This window comes from Bos mutus, chromosome 21, assembly GCF_027580195.1.
Source record: "Bos mutus isolate GX-2022 chromosome 21, NWIPB_WYAK_1.1, whole genome shotgun sequence".
NCBI lineage: Eukaryota > Metazoa > Chordata > Mammalia > Artiodactyla > Bovidae > Bos > Bos mutus.
Window position 1 is genome coordinate 22,236,835 of NC_091637.1, and position 21,571 is coordinate 22,258,405.

Genomic DNA, 21,571 nt, shown 5'->3' on the forward strand with positions numbered 1-21,571 from the left:
GAGGTTTTTTTTTGTCTCCACAAGAGAAATAGAAACTTCAGGTCTTCACTTGTGGATTTGGGCCCAAAAGTTCTCAATCCCTCAGGTCCAGTGGCTCTACAAACTGGGGAAATTAACACAATAGGTGCCAAACAGGTGATTGGCGTGGAGGGTCCTGAGCAGAAGCAAGTGCGGTTATTCTTTGGTGAAACTTTTGTGAAACTCCCAACACAGATGTCAGGATCCTGCCAGGAAAAGGGATCCTGTAGAAGGGGTGTCCACAGTGTAATGACAAAGTACACAAGGGATCAACCCACTGTGAGTCCCAAGAACTCCAGTGAACACAGAACAATCTGCAAAAGAAAACAAATTCACTTAGTATGATAGACACATCAGGAAAAGACACAGTGAAAAAAGGACAGGAAGATCTGAGTGAGGACCATAATGGATTGAAGATTGTCCTCCAAAAATGTCATTTCTACTCAGAAAACACATTCATTTAGAAATAGGGTCTTTGGAGACATATTTAGTTAAGGCCTCTGGGATGGAAAACATCCTGGGTGGAGTGTGAAACCAAAGTCCAGTGACTGGTGTCTTCATAAGAGGAAGGACAGAGAGGTTTGCACACACAGAGTTGAGAGAGGATGAGCGCGTGAAGGTGGAGGCGCAGATGGAGTTAAGTGGCCTCAAGCTGAAGGCAGGAACTGGCTTGGATTGAGTGTGCCATGCGTCAGGCCCTCTGATGAGCCCTTCACATGTTTTTATTCATTATTTAACACAAAGTAGGTATTAAGCCCATTGCACAGGTGGGGAAACTTCAGGATCATTTAGCTATAAGTGTCTGCCAAAGCTCCAGAGCCTCTTTGTAACTCTGAGTATCCATTTTTCCTTCTTCCTACTCTGCCTTTCTCTGGCACCTCTTCCTTCCTTCCTTTTCTGGCCTTGACCTTCCCGGCTCACTGTCTTCCAGTCCACATGCCAGGCTGCTGGGCAGGCAGGGCTCAGCCACATCCAGGCTGTGTTCTGACGGCACCATGAACAGGATCATGGATTAGAGTGAAGGAGGGGCTGCTGGGAGACTCAGGTAAACCTGCTGATTTCCAGGTGGGGGAACTGAGGCCCAGAGAGGGCATAGGCCTTGCCCAGGGCCACACAGCTGGAACCCCGATGCCTCTCCTTCCCCAAGCCCTCCCTCTGCACCATCAAATGGATCCAAAGCTGTCATTTTAACCTTAGGTGGAATCAAGGGTGACTCTGGAGAGGTTGGTGGGGGGGAAATTGGGGAACAGACAGCACGACCCTCCAGACTCCCTCACCCCAGTGCCCTTTCCTAACCCTGGCAGTGCCCACTGGGAGGCCCGCAGGCTCCAGGGCTCCACTGGCAATTGGGGCTCAAGGAACTTTGTGAGTCCAGGGAGGTTCTCAGGGTTTGCTCTGTGTTTCTCTTTCCAGCCTCAGCTTGTCCCAGGGTTTATTATCAGCAAAGGTGACAAGGCCCCTGATGGCAGGAAGCTGGCTGGGGCTCAGGGTGCTGGCCCTTCAGCCCTGGGGGCCTCTCAGCAAATAGTCCCTTGGAAGCAGGGCAGATGTCCCTGAGGAGGGGGTGGGCTAGGAGGGGCCTCACTCCCCTACACTGGACCCTGAAGGAGCCCCTGTGTGAGCAGGACTGCATCCCTGGCTGGCGGGACTGTCTTGGGCAGGTGACCTGGGCAATTCCATGGTCTCCAGAGTTCCTGCCTTTCTGGCCACGTGTCCCTGTCACAGCCCTGAAACACCTTTAGGCCCCTGTTTTCCTCTCTCAGTTCCAGTCCAGGCCCCTCCTCCACGGGAAGGTTGGCTCCATGCCTACATCCCTTCTGGGTCAGAAGACACCTACTGGGCTGCCTCAGGGCCACTGGGACCCTGCAATCCCTCCCCCCAACCCCAGCTGCCCCCAACATCTCCACTCTGCCCCCTGGCCCCACTTGGTACCGGGTGCGCCTCCCAGGGGTCTAGCAGGTAGCTCCTCTTTCAGCTCCTGCTCTTAAAAGGGGTTAGATTCTCACATGGATGGCAGCTTTGGAGCTTATAAAGCTGGCATTTTAATATTTGTTTCTTGGTTCCTCCAGGACACTCACCTGGGCATCATGCTGGGTTGGGGTCTCCCTTTCCATGTGGGGAAGAGTCACATGTTAAGGCAAAATTCCCCAGGGTGGGAAGGATTCACAACAGTTCCTACTTCCCATGTCATCTCGTCCCCACGGCCTTGCTCTCACCCCATGGCTCCTCCCTGTTCACCCTTGGAGCTGCCCTCCTCCGGGTGGGGCTGTGTCCCTCAGATGGCAGCTCCTTCTAGTGATGCTGCAGGGAGGACAGGCCAGGACACGTGGGTCTTCAGGTGCTGTGGAAGGAGGCTGTGGCCCTGAAAGTGGATCCTGGGTCCCAGAGCCCCGAGCTTTGGTGCTGGGCTCCCACCCGCGGGCCCTGCTGACATGTGCGCAGTGGAACAAAAGGCTCAAACTCACAGCTTTGGCATTTTCATCTGAAGTTCCCACTTCCTAGGCATGGGACCTTAGGGTAGAGATTTTTTTCCCTCAAGCATTAGCTTTCTTATCTGTAAAATGGAGTTAGCAGTACAATCCATAATGCCTTTTATGAAATTGTTGGGGTCAGATATACTCCAAAATTCAGAATTTTTCACCTTTAGGCAGGTGGCATGTTTCATCTACTCTATATGACCTCACACCCCACTGGGGTCTGAAAGCATCTTGCAATCAAACACAGTAGTGTTTCTTCAACCAAACTTGAACATTCACACTAAGTGAAATAAATAAAGGCCATAAATTGTCTCATGTCTGTTCAGATCAAATTTGTTTCAAATGACTTTTTAAAAAATTTTCTGCCTTGAAGGGTTGGGCTTGCAGATAAGGACCACGTGTCTCCGTAGATAATGGCACGCAGCACAAAGAGGTGAAAAACGTTCACGGTTTGGTGCCAGACCCAACCCAGCTGTGAGGTTTGGGATAAGACGAGTCTCCCGACAAGGCCAAGGGTGATGGGTGGGGAGAATCATTCTGAGCGGCTGTGCTGTTACCTAGGTGTCTGGGCCACTGGTTCTACCTCCGCGGATCCTGAGCCTCATCCATCACAGGACCCTGAGCCTTTCCCTGGTATCTGACTTAATCCACCTCCGGAGCTGGATCTTTCTCTCGTGGGTCCTCAGCGAAGGCCAGGCCTTACCAGGGACAGTGACCAATTTGACCATATGAACCACCATGTCCACCACTTCGTCATCCCCAGGCCTTTGCTCCTGGACTGTCATGGGCTGCTCCGTCCGCCTGCTGCAGCTGCTCTCCACCAGCGTGGCCTCCTCCCTGGTGGCCAGCGTGGGCACTCGGCGGGTGGGCGTAGATAACTGGTTCATGTTCTTCTGGTGCTTCTGCTACGTTGTGACCCTCCTCATCATCATTGTGGAATACAGTAACCTCCGGTCCCACTTTTCCTCCCACTGGTACAACTTCCCCATCAACTACGCCTGCTATGCCGCCCTCTTCTGCTTCTCAGCCTCCATCATCTCTGCCACTACTTATGTCCCGTTCTTGCCTCAGGGCCCCACCCGGAACCACGCCATCACTGCCACAGCGTTCTCTTGCATCGCTGCTGCGGCTTACGGGACCGAATTTGTCGGGACCTGGGTGGGTCACCGGCCCAGAAGGATCATCACCTATGTGCATACAGTACATGGCCTGCTCAAGCTGCTGGAGAACTTTGTGGCCTGCATCATCTTCGCCTTCATCAGCAACACCTCCCTGTACCAGCACCAGCCGGCCCTGGTGTGGTGCGTGGCTGTGTACTCCACCTGTTTCATCCTGGGGACGCTGGCCATCCTGCTGGGCTTGCTCTACTGTGACAATTGGCTGCCCATCCGCTTCCCCGTTTCCCAGCTTGGGCTGACCCTGTTTTGCATCCTCCTCTACATCAGCGCTCTGGTCCTCTGGCCGCTCTATCAGTTCAATGAGGATCTGGGCGGCCAGTCCCAGCGATCCAGTGATACGACCTGCAGAGATGAGTTCACTACTTACGTGTGCAACTGGGACCAGCGACTGGCTGTGGCCGTCCTGACAGCCATCAACTTGCTGCTTTATGTGGCCGACCTGGTGATCGCGAGCTGCCTGGTCAGTGACAGGCTCCACCCACGGGCTCCAGATTCCCTATACTTATGGAGATATTATGTCGTCTAATGTCTCCCTGGCTCCCTCTCTCCCTCATCACATCCTTCTCCACTCATTTCACTCTCCTTTCCGTTTCCTTCCCTCCTTCTGCTCTGTGTCCTTCCTGTTCTGTGTGGTTGCCCACACCGTTTTGCCTCTTTCTCATTTTTCCTACATTTTCTGCTTTCTACCCCTTTTCTGGTCATCCTTGGTTTCTCATCTCCGGTGTCCTGACAACCTCTCCCCATTTTCCTTCTTCTGATCCATCAGGACCTGAGACTCCTTCCTTCTCTGCCCACCACCCCCTCCCACCTCCTAAGGTGCTGACTCCACGGCACACAGACGTCTGTGCAGCTGTTGACAGCCTGGGCCTCTGGGGGGGCCTTGTTGCCAAAGCACATCTGTCCCCTTGGCGGTGCCTTAGTTGGTGTGTGTGTGGAGGGTGGTTTGGGGTGGTGGTGGGTACCTAGTGATTGTGTCCCCTTTCTCCCAGTGGTGGGCAGTGTACAGTGCTCTTCCCTTCTAACTGAAAAAAAGCAAAATAAAACTCAGGGGGTCAATAATTTCCAGTGGGCAGAAGGCTTAGAGCAGGGACCCTGGATTTTGAGACCCCACCTGGATTGCTCAGCCCACCTGAGACTGGCTCCAGAACTTTTGCAAGCTCACTAAATACCTGCTGCCTAGAGGGTATCTTAGAGGAAGCCAGGGGTGGATGCCTTCCATCCCAGCTGCTCTCTGGGTATCAAACAAGTGTAATAGAAAGCCAGCTCTTGTGCCTTGTGCACTGTAAGGCCAAGCAATACCGGAATGTCTGAGTTTGGAGTAGAAAAAAAGGTTTACTGCAAGATCGTGGGAGGAAAAAGGTGGCTCATGTCCAAAAGCCCTAACTCCCCTAAGAGTATCAGGATATTTAAAGGCCAGGTAAGGGAGGAGGGTCCCAGGATAGCGAGCAGCTCCTATGCAATGCTCTGATTATGAGTCCTTACCTCCAGGAGGCCTGGGGGCTATGTGCTCAAGGTCTTGAAGTGGTTCTGTTTAGTTCAGTTTAATTTCTCAGCCGTGTCTGACTTTGCAGCCCCATGGACTGTAGCACGCCAGGCTTCCCTGTCCATCACCAACTCCAAGAGATTACTCACACTCATGTCCATTGAGTCGGTGATGCCATCCAACCATCTCATCCTCTTTCGTCCCCTTCTCCTCCTGCCTTCAATCTTTCCCAGCATCAGGGTCCTTTCAAATGAGTCAGTTCTTCACATCAGGTGCCAAAGTACTGGCATTTCAGCTTCAGCATCAGTCCTTCAGATGAATATTCAGGACTGATCTCCTTTAGAATGTACTGGTTAGATCTCCTTGCAGTCCAAGGGACTCTCAAGAGTCTTCTCCAACACCCCAGTTCAAAAGCATCAATTCTTCAGTGCTCAGCTTTCTTTATAGTCCAGCTTTTGAAGTGGTTAAGGTCTCACATTCACTCAGGGTTTTTCACATCTGTAAAACAACTCTGAAAATGTGCATCAGATAGTATTTTCTAGGTACTTCAAAAGGAGCTAAAGCAGAGGGTTTGAGGGAGGGATCTCCAGTATTCTTGCTTGGAGAATCCCAGAGAAGCCTGTGGGCTACAATCCATGGAGTCGCAAGAGTTGAACACAACTGAGCGACTAACACTTTCTTTCTGGTCCAAGAAGCCCCCATAGGGTCCTGCTCGGTTACAAAAGAAACGATCAAAAAGATACGGTCTTGGAGAAACCTGCCTGCATGTTTGCGAAGGGCATCCCTGTGGCCCTCCTGCCTTAGTGTTCCCAGGCCTCTGCAGGAAGAAGTAATGGCCACTGCCAGCCTTAAAGGTGATGATAGGATGGGTATTTTTTGCTTTGCTTTTCTAGTCTGGGTGGCAAAAATTACTGGGTGACCCTATTCTTAAAGGGAAAGTTTCTTTTCAAATTTTTCTTGGGAGTGTGGGATGGGTAGATGGGGAAGGAGGGAGGTGGGCAGGGCATAACATTTTAAAGAAGGACATAGCCCAAGGACAGGGCATAAATTGATTATTACTGAAGTAGGGGATAGATGGGCCCCTGGAATGGACAGCTGGTGTTTGTCAAATGGGCTAAAATTGAAGCTCTGTTCTCAACCAGACACTCCAAAGACAAAGCTAGTGGCAGAAGCTGAGCTCTGTTAAAACAGAGATAAGGTTTCCACTCCTGAGGTCAAGGAAGACTTCCCCATCTGCACATGTGTGGAAGGCTGCTTGTAGTTCAAAAAGGAAAAGGGCAGCACCCCATAATAAGTGTGGACATGTACCCACAGGCTTCTGCATTGGGATTCATCTTAGCAAAAAGTTGCATACACATCTTGGTCAAATGTAAACAAAGACCTTGAAGGATTATCCTATATAAGCAACATAAATCACCTCCTATTGCACTCCTCTCCGAGTGTCTATTTCTGGGCTGGTTCTGACTTAAATACACATGTTATACTGTGTCTCTAATAATAAACTGTGTACCTGTTTTTACGGTTTTTGCCGTCTTGAAACGTTCTTGCTTTCAAACGGGGGAAAGAGCAGGGCCACTTTTCTCCTGGCCTCCAGCCCCTGGTGGCAAGGAGTCTTAGTTTTCATCCAGGCTACCCAGGTTCAATTCCTGGGCAGGAAGCTAAGATCTCTTGTCAGGACCATTCACAGCTGTCTCTCTGAAGTCAATGCCAGACTGCTTTAGTTAAAGAAAGTGGTAGGTGAGGCCAGCATCTTACTTGCAACAGGCAAAATTGGATGTGGGCACACCAAACAGGAGGAAAGAGCAAAAGGAAGGAAGGAAACAGAAGTCTGTTTAGAGTCGGATGGGCCTGGAATGAATCCCTTGGGTTCTTAACCTCACCTGGAGACCCTCATCCATGTAGTGGGCTGTTTAGGACACTCCTTGCAGGGTTGTGCCCTCTCTGCATGAACAGCAGCCAAGGGAGAGATGAGGGAGAGGCTGGATGGTGACAGGAGTCCCCACAGTGGTGCTCATCTCCTAGGCCAGTGGTTTATCCATGATGACGCAGCATAATCACCTAATGCTCTGGCAGTGCTTCTCAAACATGGTTCCCGGGCCAGCAACAGAATATCAACATGGGGTAGAGGGCGTCAAATTAAAAAAAAAAAAAAGAACATGAGAGTTGTGCTTTAAGTTTTATTTGGGGCAAAATGAGGACTGTAGCCTGGGAGATAGCATCTCAGATAGCTCTGAGAGACTGCTCCAAAGAGGCAATTTATATATGATTTTCATGAAAGGGGAATATGTGCAGTCAAGCACATATTTTTCCAGAAGGTTCCAACTAGTCTCATGAAGCTTTTGCTAGTCATGAGGAACAGTGGTCACCATGAAGGATTTAGTGTTTTTGTAGATATGAGGAGGTACAAGAACTGGGCTCATAAAATCGGCTCCTGAAAATATCTGTCTAAAGACCTGTCCTGCCAGGACCCCAAGCACAGAGGGCCTCATTTCTGCTCTCCACCCTGAACTCCTTTTAGGGGGTGTTGAAGGTCAGCAGCTGCAGTAGCACATGATTTAATCCTTGTAGAGGTAGATGGCAAGCGCCAATTTGTAGCCGATAGGGGGAACTTGTTGGGAATGCAGATTCCTGGGTTCTACCTGAGACCTGCTGAATCAGAAATTCTGGGATGGGGCCCAAGAGCCCCCAGGTGATGCTGCTCTTGGTCCACTGTGAGAACATGGTGCTCAGGTCCTGGGGTGCTGAAAAACCCCTCAGGTGACTCCAATGTCTTAACATTCAGAATCACCTCTAGAACGGAACTTCCATGGTGGTAGTGGTTAAGAATCTGCCTTGCAGTGCAGGGGACATGGGTTCAATCCCTGGTCAGGGAACTAAGATATCACATGCCATGGAGCAACTGCGTCCACTGCAACTGGAGAGTCTATGTACTGCAATGAAAGATTCCACAAGATAAAAAAAAATCCAATGCAGCCAAATAAATAAAAGAAATAATTCTAGAAGTCAAAATACTAATAGGTTTCTGCCCTAACCCCATTGCCCAACCCCAGTGATTCTGGTTCAGTGAACCTGAAACGGGACCCAGGCAGGGATTAAAAAACAACTCAGAAACTGATTCCTATTCACAGTCACTGCTCTAGTTTGGACCCTTCTCCCCACACACTATGCACAACCTTTCTTCACAGGCTGGGCCCTGCAGCAGAGGATGACTGCTCTCCTAGGTGGGCCTGTGGTGCAGAGAATAATCACAGTTACAGACATTTGGTGGCTGCTTGATCTATGACAGGCCTGGTGCTTGGGGTTTGTATCAACATCTCATGAGAACCCTATGAATGGTTACATTCCCCTACTTTACAGAGGGTGAAACTGAGGCACAGAGAGGTTGAGTCACTCACCCTAGGTCACACAGCTACTAAATAGCAGAACCAGGATTCCATCCTAGTTCCTCCAGACTCCAGAGTCCACTACCTTTTCTCCCCCTTTTTAAAAATGAGAGGAGGTGTAACTGAGCAGGAACCCATGAGATCTTCCCAGGACAGGCCCCTCCCCGATATCCTCTGCTTTAGCTCTTCTCTAGTTTCTAGTTCCAGAAAAACATCTATTTCTGCTTTATTGACTATGCCAAAGCCTTTGACTGTGTGGATCACAATAAACTGTGGAAAATTTTGAAAGAAATGGGAATACAAGACCACCTGACCTGCCTCTTGAGAAACCTATATGCAGGTCAGGAAGCAACAGTTAGAACTGGACATGGAACAACAGACTGGTTCCAAACAGGAAAAGGAGTACGTCAAGGCTGTATATTGTCACCCTGCTTATTTAACTTACATGCAGAGTACATCATGAGAAACGCTGGGCTGGAAGAAGCACGGGTTGGAATCAAGATTGCCGGGAGAAATATCAATAACCTCAGATATGCAGATGACACCATCCTTATGGCAGAAAGTGAAGAAGAACTAAAAAGCCTCTTGATGAAAGTGAAAGAGGAGAGTGAAAAAGTTGGCTTAAAGCTCAATATTCAGAAAACTAAGATCATGGCATCTGGTCCCATCACTTCATGGGAAATAGATGGGGAAACAGTGGAAACAGTGGCAGACTTTATTTTTTGGGACTCCAAAATCACTGCAGATGATGATTGCAGCCATGAAATTAAAAGACTCTTACTCCTTGGAAGGAAAGTTATGACCAACCTAGGTAGCATATTCAAAAGCAGAGATATTACTTTGCCAACAAAGGTCCGTTTAGTCAAGGCTATGGTTTTTCCAGTAGTCATGTATGGATGTGAGAGTTGGACTGTGAAGAAAGCTGAGTGCTAAAGAATTGATGCTTTTGAACTGTGGTGTTGGAGAAGACTCTTGAGAGTCCCTTGGACTGCAATGAGATCCAACCAGTCCATTCTAAAGGAGATCAGTCCTGGGTGTTCTTTGGAAGGAATGATGCTGAAGCGGAAACTCCAGTACTTTGGCCACCTCATGCGAAGAGTTGACTCATTGGAGAAGATTCTGATGCTGGGAGGGATTGGGGGCAGGAGGAGAAGGAAACGACAGAGGATGAGATGGCTGGATGACATCACTGACTCGATGGACGTGAGTTTGAGTGAACGGACACGACTGAGCGACTGAACTGAACTGAGCTAAACTGAAGTTTCTAGATAAGAAATAGTAGGTGATGCACATTTCCTGAGATGGTCCGCAGATGTGAAAACCAACTCCCTCTCCAACAAATGGAAGAGGTTAACTGCCTGATGGCCAGAAGCACGTAGCCCCAGGCCTCCTGGAGCCTAAGGACTGATAGAGTTCAGCCCTGTGACACCACCTTGCAATCACGCCATCAGCCAATCAGAGAAATGTGCAGGAGTTAATCACAGACCCTAGGACACTCCCTGCCCCCAACATGGCTTTTAAAACAGCTTTGCTGAAACTCTTCAGGGAGTATTTTAGGGCACAAGCCACGTGTCTCCTTGCATGGCTCTACAATAAACCTTTTTCTGGTCCAAACCTCAACATTTCAGTTTGTTTGGCCTCACTGTGCATGGGGCCCAAGAACTTGTAGGAACAGAGGGATGAGGTGCTGAAGGTCAGAAGGGGGCACCCATCACTTTTCTTGTACATTTGCCTGGAAGCTCCCCAGTGCTGGGGCGCCAATTTCAAAATGGGGTGAATGGACCTCTGAGCCAGGTGCCACCCCCAGGAAATAATGCCCCCCTCCCATGAGCAAATGGAACTGGAACAGGGAGGCAAAGGGAGGGGTATTGATTAGTCACGTGGTCTGCTCTCTGGGCCCACAGGATTCAGGGTGTTCCTGTCCTGGCTCAAGTGTTCATCGCCCTCTCAGTGCTGGGTGGTGTCCACCAACACTTGACTCAGAGAGAATAAAGAAAAAGAGGAGGATCTGAGGGAGTAGAGCGAATATGGAACCATTTTACTACTAAAAAAGCATTTTCCAAGAGCAAGGGAATATTTGCTCTGGAAAGATGAGGATCTAGTCCTCGGGCAGGGCCGGGATGAACTCCACCAGGCAGGCAGCCCTACTGCTCTCGAATTCTCCTGGAGATGAGGTAGAGCTCCATGGCTGCCCTGGTATCTTCCACCAAGTTGTATCCCAGCACACTGTCCTGCAGACTCAGGACTGAGAGGGGCCTGGGGGCTGAATCCAGGTGCCATGTGACCTGGGACTTCCCTGCTCACACCCTGACTCCAGGGCTGAAGTAGGTCAGAGTGAGTCTCCAAGGGCTCTGATACAATAGTCTCAGCAAGTGCTGAAGCAGGCCTGGCTTCAAGCAGTTCTCACAGGGAGGCCAGGGCCTGGAGAACATGGACACAGATGTTTCTAGAGTGCTCCTTGCTCAGCATGTTGAGAACAGGGATCTTCAGTGAGTCTAGGAGCTGATACTCTGTCCTCGGTCCCTGGTGCCACAAGCCCAGCAGAGGGGCCCAAACTCAGGTCTATTTCCCGCCTCCTGCACATTCCTGCTCCCCAGACAAGCTGCCCCCACTCCTCAGACTGGAGCTCAGGTTTTTCCCTCCCCAGTCCCTGCTTCCTGCCTCCTCCACTAAGACACACCCTTCACCCTCCACTTGGAGTTAGTGTCCTACCTGGCCCTGTCCTCCATCCCTGCTCAGGATACCTGCCCTCCCCTCTGTGGACAAACCCCCAGATATGCTGATGGTCAGGTCATGGGTCACCCTCCCTTCAACCAAGAGTTTCTCAAGGACTGGCTGGGCCTTGCTCACCCAGGTCCTCAGCCTCTGGTCCAGAGCAGGTGCTGAGTTAGAAGGGCCCCTGTGTGGCCGCAGCTCCTAGTGTCCAGCCCGCTTCCCTGGGCCCTTCTACCCCAGTGAGCTCCCAGTTCTCAGCACACACCTGCCCCTGCCTGGGACCTCAGGGGGACCATCTTCGCCTGTGAGTTTGAGCTCAGGGTCCCTCTCTCATTTTTTGATCCCCCTCCCCCTGCTCATTGCATATGTGCCACTCTCCTATCTGAGGGGAAGTCCCAGAGTCTTTTCTGAAACTGAAAGTTAGTCCCCAGGTTACAGCTCAACAATGGCTTCCCACTGAGTCCTAAGTGCTCAATGTGATGCCCAAGACTGACTGTCTGTCCCTGTCAGACTCTACTTGCTCTCTCTCCCATAAACATTGCTCTGTGCCCCCTGCCCCTGGCTTGTTCTGTGAGAAGTACCCTTCCCCTATCATTTCCTAAAGATGCAAACTCCAGACTGCAATCACTCTCTTAAAATGGTTTAATCCAAAAAGTGAAGAATATAGCAACCCACCTTCCCCAAAGGTTTCAATAGTCACCTTCTGAGGGTCCTGTGATGGGGGTCCCAGAACTCCTGAGTCATAGAAGCAAAAGGGGACCATGAAGATGAGTGCAGGCATCATTGTCAGGACTCAGACTCCTTGGTCTGCCTCCAGAGGACTCTCTGGTCTATCTCGGGACCTTGGGCATTTGAGGGGCACTACAAGGGGGACACCTGAGTATGAGCTCAGGACTCTGCTCACCCACACCTGAGGGGAAGGTAGTGCAGGAATCACCTGACTTACCTCTAAGGTCAGCTTTCTACCCTGAGTCCCGTGGGTCCATTAATGTCCTGGGAGATAGGATTTAGGTGGTCTGTAACAGACTTATAACAGAATGCAATGTTTCCAAGGTATGTGCATGCATATTTCTGGGATCATCATATTCTCAATGGGAACTGTGTACTGGAAAAGCTGAAATGTTTCCAAGGGGCTTTCTGTATCTCCAAAAGAAGTAGATATTGTGTACTAATATTGTGTGCCAACAGAATAAGTGAGGGAACAAAGATTTAGGATTCTCTCTGTGTTGTCCATCTGGAGCAGTGACTTCCCTTGACATCAAGAGATCAGATCAGATCAGATCAGTCGCTCAGTTGTGTCTGACTCTTTGCGACCCCATGAATCTCAGCACACGCCAGGCCTCCCTGTCCATCACCAACTCCCGGAGTTCACTCAGACTCATGTCCATCGAGTCAGTGATGCCATCCAGCCATCTCATTCTCTGTCGTCCCCTTCTCCTCCTGCCCCCAGTCCCTCCCAGCATCAGAGTCTTTTCCAATGAGTCAACTCTTTGCATGAGGTGGCCAAAGTACTGGAGTTTCAGCTTTAGCATCATTCCTTCCAAAGAAATCCTAGGGCTGATCTCCTTTAAAATGGACTGGCTGGATCTCCTTGTAGTCCAAGGGACTCTCAAGAGTCTTCTCCAACACCACAGCATCAAGAGAAGTAGGTTCAAAAAGATCTGGTAGCCTCTCTGGGCATTAAATTTCCCCAGCTTGTCTCTTTCCCAAACTACAGCATCGGAGCATCTCTGGATTGAACTACAACTTTGTATCTTTTAACAACGCCTCCCCCCACCTCCCTGCCCCACCACTGTTCTACTTTCTGCCTCTGTGAATATGTTTTTTTTTTTTTTAGATTCCACACATAAGTGCAATTGTGCTAGTTTTTCTGTATCTCCCTTTCAACTCAGTGTAACGTCCTCCAGGTTTATCTAAGTTGTTGCTAATGTCAGAATTTCTTTCTTTTTAAGGGCTGAATAATATTCCGTGTGTGTGTGTGTGTGTGTGTGTGTGTTTCTTATTCTATTCACCCACCGATGGACACTCAGGTTATTTTCATTTTGCCATGCTCCTTAGTATCAGATAAGATGAAAGGGCAAAAACTAAAACTGCAGATTTGGAAAAAAAGAATTTCTACAGATTGTTATAAAGTGTTCCATTATTTAAAACATAATCCAAAAGTGACATATACATGTCTTGATACTGCTTGTTGTAAAATGTTATCAAACACTTTATAGAAGGAGAGGACTTCTTGAATTTCATTTTCCATCAAAAGATAATCCGTGCACCAATGTGTTGTAAACTACTGTTAAAATATAGAGCAATATAAAGTTATAAACCCCAGAAAGTTTCCACATGCCCTTTTGAGTAAATCCACCTCTCCAACCCAAGAGGGGACCACTTTCGATTTGCATAGTAGATTAGTTTAACCTATTTCAGAATGATACTGTGTATATTCTTTTGTTTCTAGAATCTTTCAATTATCACAAAGTTTTTGAGATGCATCCGTGTTTTGTGTAGCTTATAGTTCATCCTTTGTATTGTAATACTCTAGGTTTGACTGTATTACTGTCTTTATTCCCCTGTTGATTGATATATTGCCTGTTTCTAATTTGGGATTATTATGCAAAAGCTGCTATGAATGAACATTCTCGTATAAGACTTGTAAAGGAAGATTTCATTTCTGTTGAGAAAATACTTATGGTTGAAACTGCTGGGTCACGGGGTAGTTTATGTTTAATTGTATAAGAAACTGTCAGACCCTCGAGTGTAGCTTTTACACGCCCACAGAGATGTACACATGTTCCAGTTGCTCCACGTGACCACTGCATTCTGCATTGCTTCTTCACTGACCTCCATTTCATTTTCTTCCTAACAACCGGAGGGACAGTTCCGATGTGGGCATCTGATTGAGTGGCCCAACCGTAGAAAATGTCAGTGAGGCATCATCACTCACGGCTAAAATCCAACTTATTTCTCTGATGTTCAGGCCCATCCAACACCTCTGTTACTCCACGCCTCATTTGTGAAGCTCAGATAAGATGCAGGACTCTGTAGTGACCTGTCCACAATCACTGCTTACCACAGGGTAAAGGCTGAGAATTATCAATCTGGGAGCAATGAGAGGCGGAGCTTGTGGGATCCAGGAAGACTTCCTGGAGGAGGTGATGTGGAGGTCAAAGACGAGTTAGAATTAACAAAGCAAAAAGACAGGAAACAGTTGCAGGATTAAATGCTTTGCTCAAGGATCTCATGAGTCTTCAGTGGCAGAGCTGATGTGACTGCTGCTTGTGTGTAGGAAGGAGGAGGGAGAAGGGAGAATTGAGCCTGGCTAACTGGAGGCTGATTCATATCCCCACTTGAGTCAGGAACAAGGCTTTGGGGTGGCACAACGTAAGGATTTGGAGCTGAGAGACTTCCCTAAAGCCGAGACCACACGGCCTACAGCCTTGGAGCAAGGGTAGACGAGGAAAAGCCATGCCCTTCAGCCAGAGGAAAGGTCAAGGCTGACATCCGCCCCACATGAGTTTTGCCTTTTTTTTTTTTTTTTAAGTTTCCACAAGAGGAATAGAAATTTCAGGTCTTCTTTTCTTGTGAGTTTGGGTCCCAATGTGCATGATCCCTGAGATCCCACAACTCCAACCTGGGAAATTAACACAGTCAGTGCCCAATAGGCGATTGATCTGGAGGGTCCTGAACAGGAGCAGGTGCAGTTATTCTGGGCGAAGCTCCCAACCCAGTAGGACCCTTCCAGAAAAAGGGGTCCTGTAAAAGAGGGTCTCAGTTTAATGACAAAATACATGAGGAACAACCCACTGTGAATCCCAGGAACTCCAGTGAACACACATCAATCAGAAATACTCAGTAAACAAATTCACTTTATATGATAAAACACATTAGAAAAAGAATCATGAAGTAAGGACAGGAAGACGTGAAAGAGGACCATAAAGGGCTGAAGAGTGTCTTCCAAAAATTCATGTCTACTCAAAACTTCAGAATGGGCCTTATTTAGAAGTAGGATCTTTGCAGACATATGTAGTTAAGAATGGAGGGTGGGCCTGAAATCTCATGACTGGTATCTTTATAAGAGAAATGAGAGAGAGATTTTCACACACATAGTTGAGAGAAGATGAGTACATGAAGGTGGAGGCCGAGACATAGATAAATGGCCACAAGCTAAGGGGCCTCTAGAAACTAAAAGAGGAAAGGAAGGGCCCTCTTTCTGAAGAATCTGAAGCAGCACAGTTCTGCTGACACCTTGATTTCAGACTTCAGGCCTCCAGGACAGTGAGAGAATAAATCTCTGTTGTTTTAAGCCAGCAAACTTGTACCAACTTGTTGCAATAGTCCTAGGAAACCAAGCTAAGTTTCCAGAAAGGAAAAAAGAGTTTTTGTTGTATTTTTTAAAAGTTTACAGACAGAATGCCTGATCTCCTGCCCTAGAGCATGGTGGTCAAATGGATCCCAGCACCCCTTGTCATATTTTGTGTCCCCCAGTGTCTGAGACTCACAGGGGAGGAGCCACTGATCTAGAGAAGGCTCCTTCCCTCCCACAGGAGCCAGGAGGGAAGGAAATAAGTAAAAGGGATGGAGAGGACTAGGGCCCCTGGAGAGTTTAGCTGCACTTGTTGGGGGTGGTTAAAAAGTAAGAGGCCATGTACATGACATGGTCTTATGTTTATAAACCTGGAAAAAAACTACAGATATGTATCACAAACATGTGTGCATGTATGTATGTGTGTGCATGCTCAGTCCCTCTGTAGTGTCAGACCGCATGGACTATAGCCCACTAGGCTCATCTGTCAATGGCATTTTCCCAGACAAGATTACTGGAGTGGGTTGTCATTCCCTTCTTCAGGGGATCTTCCTGACCCAGGGATCAAACCTATGTCTCCTGAGTCACCTGCATAGACAGGCAGATTCTTTACCAGTGAGCCACATGGGAAGCTGCATATGTACACACATGTCTACGTATGATTTCACAGCATGTGAAAGGTGTTGAAGGTTGTACATGAGATTGAGGATACAGATGATCCCTGAATGGAGAGGTGGACACTCCGTGAGCAGGCAGGAAGCTTGGCCATGCCCAAGAGGGTAAACGGGGCACATGTGAGATGCTCATAGTCCTGCTTCATGCCAATTACACCTGAGAAGAAGGAAATATAGAAAATACTAAACAAAGGTGAGAATGAAAAGCAGTGGAAAGTAAAGGACATGGCAGCTACTCAGCTCCACCCCTCCTTCCAGAGGCAACATGGCCCAGTGACACCAGATCTCCTGAAGCTTCCAGAGGAGCTGGAAATCCAGATTTCCATGTGAAATTAAAACACTGCAGCTACCAACATTTCAGGAAGAAATAATACTGATTCTACACCATCTCTTCCTAAAAACTCTGTGAAGAGAAACCAAACACATCCCTGGGCCACCTTCAGGACACACAGGTTTGCAACACCTGATCTGGAAGAATGAAGCTTGCATGCACTTATGTCCAAAGTGGGGCTAGGGTCTTCTGTGTCCTCTGTGAGAGGGAGGGGAACAGGTAGCCGGCATGGACTGAGTGTGTTTTGTGCCAGGCCCTTTCATGAGGCCTTCACATGCTATTATTTATTTAATTGACATAAATCAGATATTAAGTTTCCTCATCCTACACAGATGAGAAAACTGAGGCTTTGATGACTAATTTGCCCAGGATCATTCAGTTATGAAGTGTCTCCTCCAGGCCCCACAGCCTTCTTGTCACTCTGAGTATCCATCTCCCTCCTCCTTCTCTGCCCTCTGACACCTCCTCCTCCTTCCTCTGTCCTGACCTTGACCTTCCTGGCACACTGTTTTCCAGTCCACATGCCTGGCTGCTGGGGCAGGCAGGGCTCAGCCACATCCAGGCTGTGCTCTGATGGGGGCACCATGTCCAGGCTCACAGACTAGAGTGGAGGAGGGGCTGCTGGGAGACTCAGGCAAACTTCCACTTCCTGCTTTCCAGGTGGGGGAAACTGAGGCCCAGAGAGGGCACAGGCCTGACCCAGGGTCACACAGCTGGAACCCCCATGCCTCTCCCACTCCAAATCCTCCCTCTGTGCCATTAAAAGACTCCAAAATTGTCTTTCACCCTTAAGTGGAAATCCCAGTGGCAGTTCAGGGAGTTAAGTTGGTAACAAACTGGGGTACAGAGCATTAACATCCCAGAATAACTTATATCTGGTGCCCCTCCCCACCCCTGGCAGTGCCCACTGGGAAGCCAGTAGGCTCCAGGGCTCCACTGGCAATTGGGGCTCAAGGAGCTTTTTGAGTCCAGGGAGGTTCTCAGGTTTGCTCTGTGTTTCTCTTTCCAGCCTCAGCTTGTCCCGGGGTTTATTATCAGCAAAAGTAATAAGGCCCCTGATGGCAGGAACCTGGCTGGGGCTCAGGGTGCTGGCCCTTCAGCCCTGGGGGCCTCTCAGCAAATAGTCCCTTGGAAACAGGGCAGCTGTCCCTGTGGAGGGGGCGGGCTGAGAGGGGCCTCACTCCCCCAAGACTGGACCCTGGAGGAGCCCCTGTGTGAGCAGGACTGCAGCCCTGGCTGGAGGGACTGTCTTGGGCAGGTGACCTGGGCAATTCCGTGGTCTCCAGGGTCCCTGCCACTCTGGCCACGTGTCCCTGTCACAGCCCTGAAACCCCTTCAGGCCCCTGTTCTCCTGTCTCAGTTCCAGTCCAGGCCCCTCCTCCATGGGAAGGTTGGCTCCATGCCTGCATCCCTTCTGGGTTGGAAGACCCCTACTGGGCTGCCTCAGGGCCCCTGGGATCCTGGGATCCCCCCAGTCATCTAGGCTCTGCCCCCCGCCCCCACCCCAGTCCCGGGTGCATTCTCAGGGCTGTCTCCTCCCAGAGGTCAAGAAGGTGCCTCCTCTTTCAGCTTCTGCCCTTAAAATGGTCCAACCATCTGTCCATCCCCATCCCCTCTCTGGGAGGCCCTGAAAAGCTCCACATCAGCATCAGACACAGCGTACTTGTTCATTTCCAATCCCTTGGTTCCTACCTTGGAACCTGCTAACCAGTCTCCCAGGTCAGAAAAATCCTGCTCATGTAGGACTACTCCTAGATCTTTCCAGACTCACATCTGGATGGCTCCTTGGAAGCTGAAAAGCCAAACATTATGTTTATTTATTCTGTGGTTCCTCCATGACTCACCTCCTTGGAGTCATGCTGGGTTGAGGTCTCCCTTCCCAAATGAGGAAGAATCAAACATTAAGGCAAAATTGAGGGAAGGGGATTCAGAATAGTGGCTACTATTACCAAAAGGTGTGGGGTCTGGTTGTTCACTGCCCAAAAGTCAATAAACAGGCCAGGTTGGTGGGAAGGAAAGTTTACTTCATTTTAGATAGTGGCAATTTGGCGGGAGGGTGGATGTCTATCCCAAGGCTGACTCCCCACCCCACCCTATCCACCGTACATCCCTGCCAAGCAGGAGGTGAGAGCCTTTATAGGCTGAGGGAGGGGGCTACATGCAGAAACAGCACAGTCAGCTCTGAGTCATCTTCATATTGGTCCTCGGTGGTCTGACTCACGTCATCTTGATTGTTTTAAGTACAGTTAATCTTCAGTTCTAGGGTTGGTTTGTTTCCATTTGTTTGAGGCCAGTTCTCAGAACTGGCAGCTTATGTCATGGCTACAGTCTGATCATCATGTAGTTGACTTCTTCCACCTGGTGTGGGTTCCAGTACCTATAAGACAGCTCACAGGATATGGATCAGAATATTATCTATAGCCCTCAAGGAGGAACTAAAGATCCTTGACTACACTTAAGGAGTTCATTATTATTATTATTTGGTCTCCTTTGTCCGTTTTCCTTTGTTTCTGCATGTTCTCATTTCTCTGATTAAACTCACTCTTTAACTTAAGTTTTCCGTAGACAAAAGGCAGGCAGGGGTCATGGAGGAAAGGACCATAGAGTCCTGCTCTGTTTCACTACTTCCCACATCATCTTGTCCCCACGCCTTGCTCTAACCCCATGGCTCCTCCCTGTTCACCCCTGAAGCTGCCCTCCTCCGGGTGGGGCTGTGTCCCTCAGATGGCAGCTTCTTCTAGTGATGCTGCGGGGAGGACAGGTTGGCACACATGTGTCTTCAGGTTGCTGTGGAAGGAGGCTGTGGCCCTACAGCCGTGTCCTGGGTCCCAGAGCCCCGAGCTTTGGTCCTGGGCTCCCACCCATGGGCTCTGTTGATATATGCGCTATACAGCAAAGCATTCAAATCCACACATTTGGCATTTTTATCTGGGGTTCCCACATCATGTTCATGCCACCTTAAGGAAAGTAGTTAATTCTCTGAGCTTTAAGTTTTGTCCTGTGTAAAATGGGGTTAGCAATACAATCCTCAATCCCATTTCTGAAACTCTTGGGGTCAGATATAATTCAAAATTCAGTTTTTTCAGCTTCGGGTATGTGACACGGTACATCTCTATACAACACGTCACCCCACTGGGGTCTGAAAAGACCTTGTAATCAAACACATCAGTGTTTCTGCAACTGAACTTTTGAACATTCACTTTAAGTGAAATAAATAGAGATCACAAATTTTCTCATGTCTGTTTAGGTTAAATTTTGTTACCAAATTTTTTTTTTTTTTAATTTGTTTTCAATTTTGAGAGACCTGAAGGGTTGGGGTTAGAGATAAGGGCCATCCTATCCTGTGTCTCAGATAATGGCCCACAGCTCAGAGAGATCCAGGATGTTCGTGGTTTGAGGCCAGACCCAACCCAGCTGTGAGGTTTGGGATAAGACAAATCTCCTGACAAGGCCAAGGGTGATGGGTGGGGACAACCATTCTGGAGCGGCTGTGCTGTTACCCGAGTGTCTGGGCCACTGGTTCTAACTCCATGGATCCTGAGCCTCAGCCGTCACAGGGCCCTGAGCCTTTTCCAGATGTCTGGCTTAATCCACCTCCAGAACTGGACCTTTCTCTGGAAGGTCCTCAGTGAAGACCGCTGCCATACTGGTGACCGTGACTTGCCTGACCATCACAGCACCATGTCCACTGGGGTCACACACCCAAACCTGGATGACTGGAACACAGTGTGCTGCTTCTTCCGCCTGCCACAGCTCTTCTCTACCTGCGTGGCCTTCTCCCTGGTGGCCGACATGGGCATTTGGAGAGGGAACATAGGTAACTGGTCCATGTCCATCTGGTGCTTCTGTTTTGCTGTGACACTCATAATAGTCACAGTCAAGTTTTTTGATTTTGAGTCACACTTTCCTCTCTTCTGGTACAACCTTTCCATCACCTACGCCTGCTACGCTGCCATCCTCTGCCTCTTGGCCTCCGTCATCTACTCCATCACCCACGTCCAGTTCCTGCCTGATGGACCTCTCCGGGACCGGGCCACTGCAGCCACTACATTATCCTGTATCGCTTCTGCATTTTATGCCATAGATGCCTTTGTGTGGAACTACTATTGGCCCGAAGATATCCCCTGCTATGTGTACACATTACCAGCCCTGCTGAAGGTGCTGGAGACCTTTGTGGCTGGTGTCATCTTTGCCTTCCTCAACAACACCTCCCTGTACCTGCACCAGCCGGCCCTGGAGTGGTGCGTGGCTGTCTACTCCATCTGCTTCATCCCAACAGCACTAGCTATGCTGCTAAAACTGGGTGACTGGGAGAACATACTGCCTGTCCCCTTCCCCATTTTCCAGTTGGGGCTAACCTTGCTCTCCGTCCTCCTCTACATCAGCGCTCTGGTCCTCTGGTTGCTCTACCAATTCTATGAGGAATTCGGCGGGCAGCCCCAGTGGTCCAGTGATATCAGCTGTATCGATGACCTCATATGCACCTGGATCCAGCGATTGGCTGTGGCTGTCCTGACAGCCATTAACCTATTGATTTATGTGGCTGACTTGGTGTACTGGGCCCGCCAGGTTTCTATAGGGACTGAGGACAGCCCAGGGACTTCTGATCCCCTCTGGTCACAGGAGGTCTCCTCACTGAGCTCTGTTATCTTCTGATGTCCTCAATGGATGTGAACTTGGGCAAACTCTAGGACATGGTGAGGGACAGGGAAGCCTGGCTTGCTGCGGTCCACGGGGTCGCAGAGAGTCAGACACGACTCAGAAAATGAACAACAGCAATGTCCTCTGATGTCCTCTTCCTGGCTCCCTCTCTCCCTCTTCACATCTTTCCCCACTCATCTCTCTCTTTTCTGTTTCCTTCCCTCCTTCTGCTCTGTCTCCTTCCTATTTTGTTGGGTTGCCCGCATTCTGTTTTGCCTCCTTTTTGCTCTCATATTTTCTACATTTTCTGGGGGTTTTTGCCCCTTTTCTGGTCGTCCTTGGTTTTCTCGTCTCCTGTGTCCTGACTCCCTCTC

The 21,571-nt window shown here is 49.2% G+C and overlaps 2 protein-coding genes across 2 annotated transcripts; both read left to right on the forward strand.

Moving 5' to 3' along the window:
- Positions 1-3,233: 3,233 nt before the first annotated feature.
- On the forward strand, positions 3,234-4,199 carry LOC102276280 (myeloid-associated differentiation marker). The gene has a single exon (XM_005898552.2). It carries the CDS (start codon positions 3,234-3,236, stop codon positions 4,197-4,199), a length of 966 nt encoding a protein of 321 aa, XP_005898614.2.
- Positions 4,200-4,976: 777 nt separating this feature from the next.
- LOC102275991 (myeloid-associated differentiation marker) lies at positions 4,977-21,212 on the forward strand. The gene is made up of 2 exons (XM_005898551.2): positions 4,977-5,090; positions 20,157-21,212. The coding sequence occupies exons 1-2, from the start codon at positions 4,977-4,979 to the stop codon at positions 21,210-21,212; spliced, it is 1,170 nt and encodes a 389-aa protein (XP_005898613.2).
- The last annotated feature ends 359 nt before the right edge of the window (positions 21,213-21,571 follow it).

Coding starts and splice junctions, on each gene's coding strand:
- LOC102276280 (XM_005898552.2), top strand. CDS start 3,234: ATGTCCACCACTTCGTCATCCCCAGGCCTTTGCTCCTGGACTGTCATG.
- LOC102275991 (XM_005898551.2), top strand. CDS start 4,977: ATGTCTGAGTTTGGAGTAGAAAAAAAGGTTTACTGCAAGATCGTGGGA. Junction 5,091..20,156: donor TCAGGATATTTAAAGGCCAG/GTAAGGGAGGAG, acceptor ATCCACCTCCAG/AACTGGACCTTTCTCTGGAA.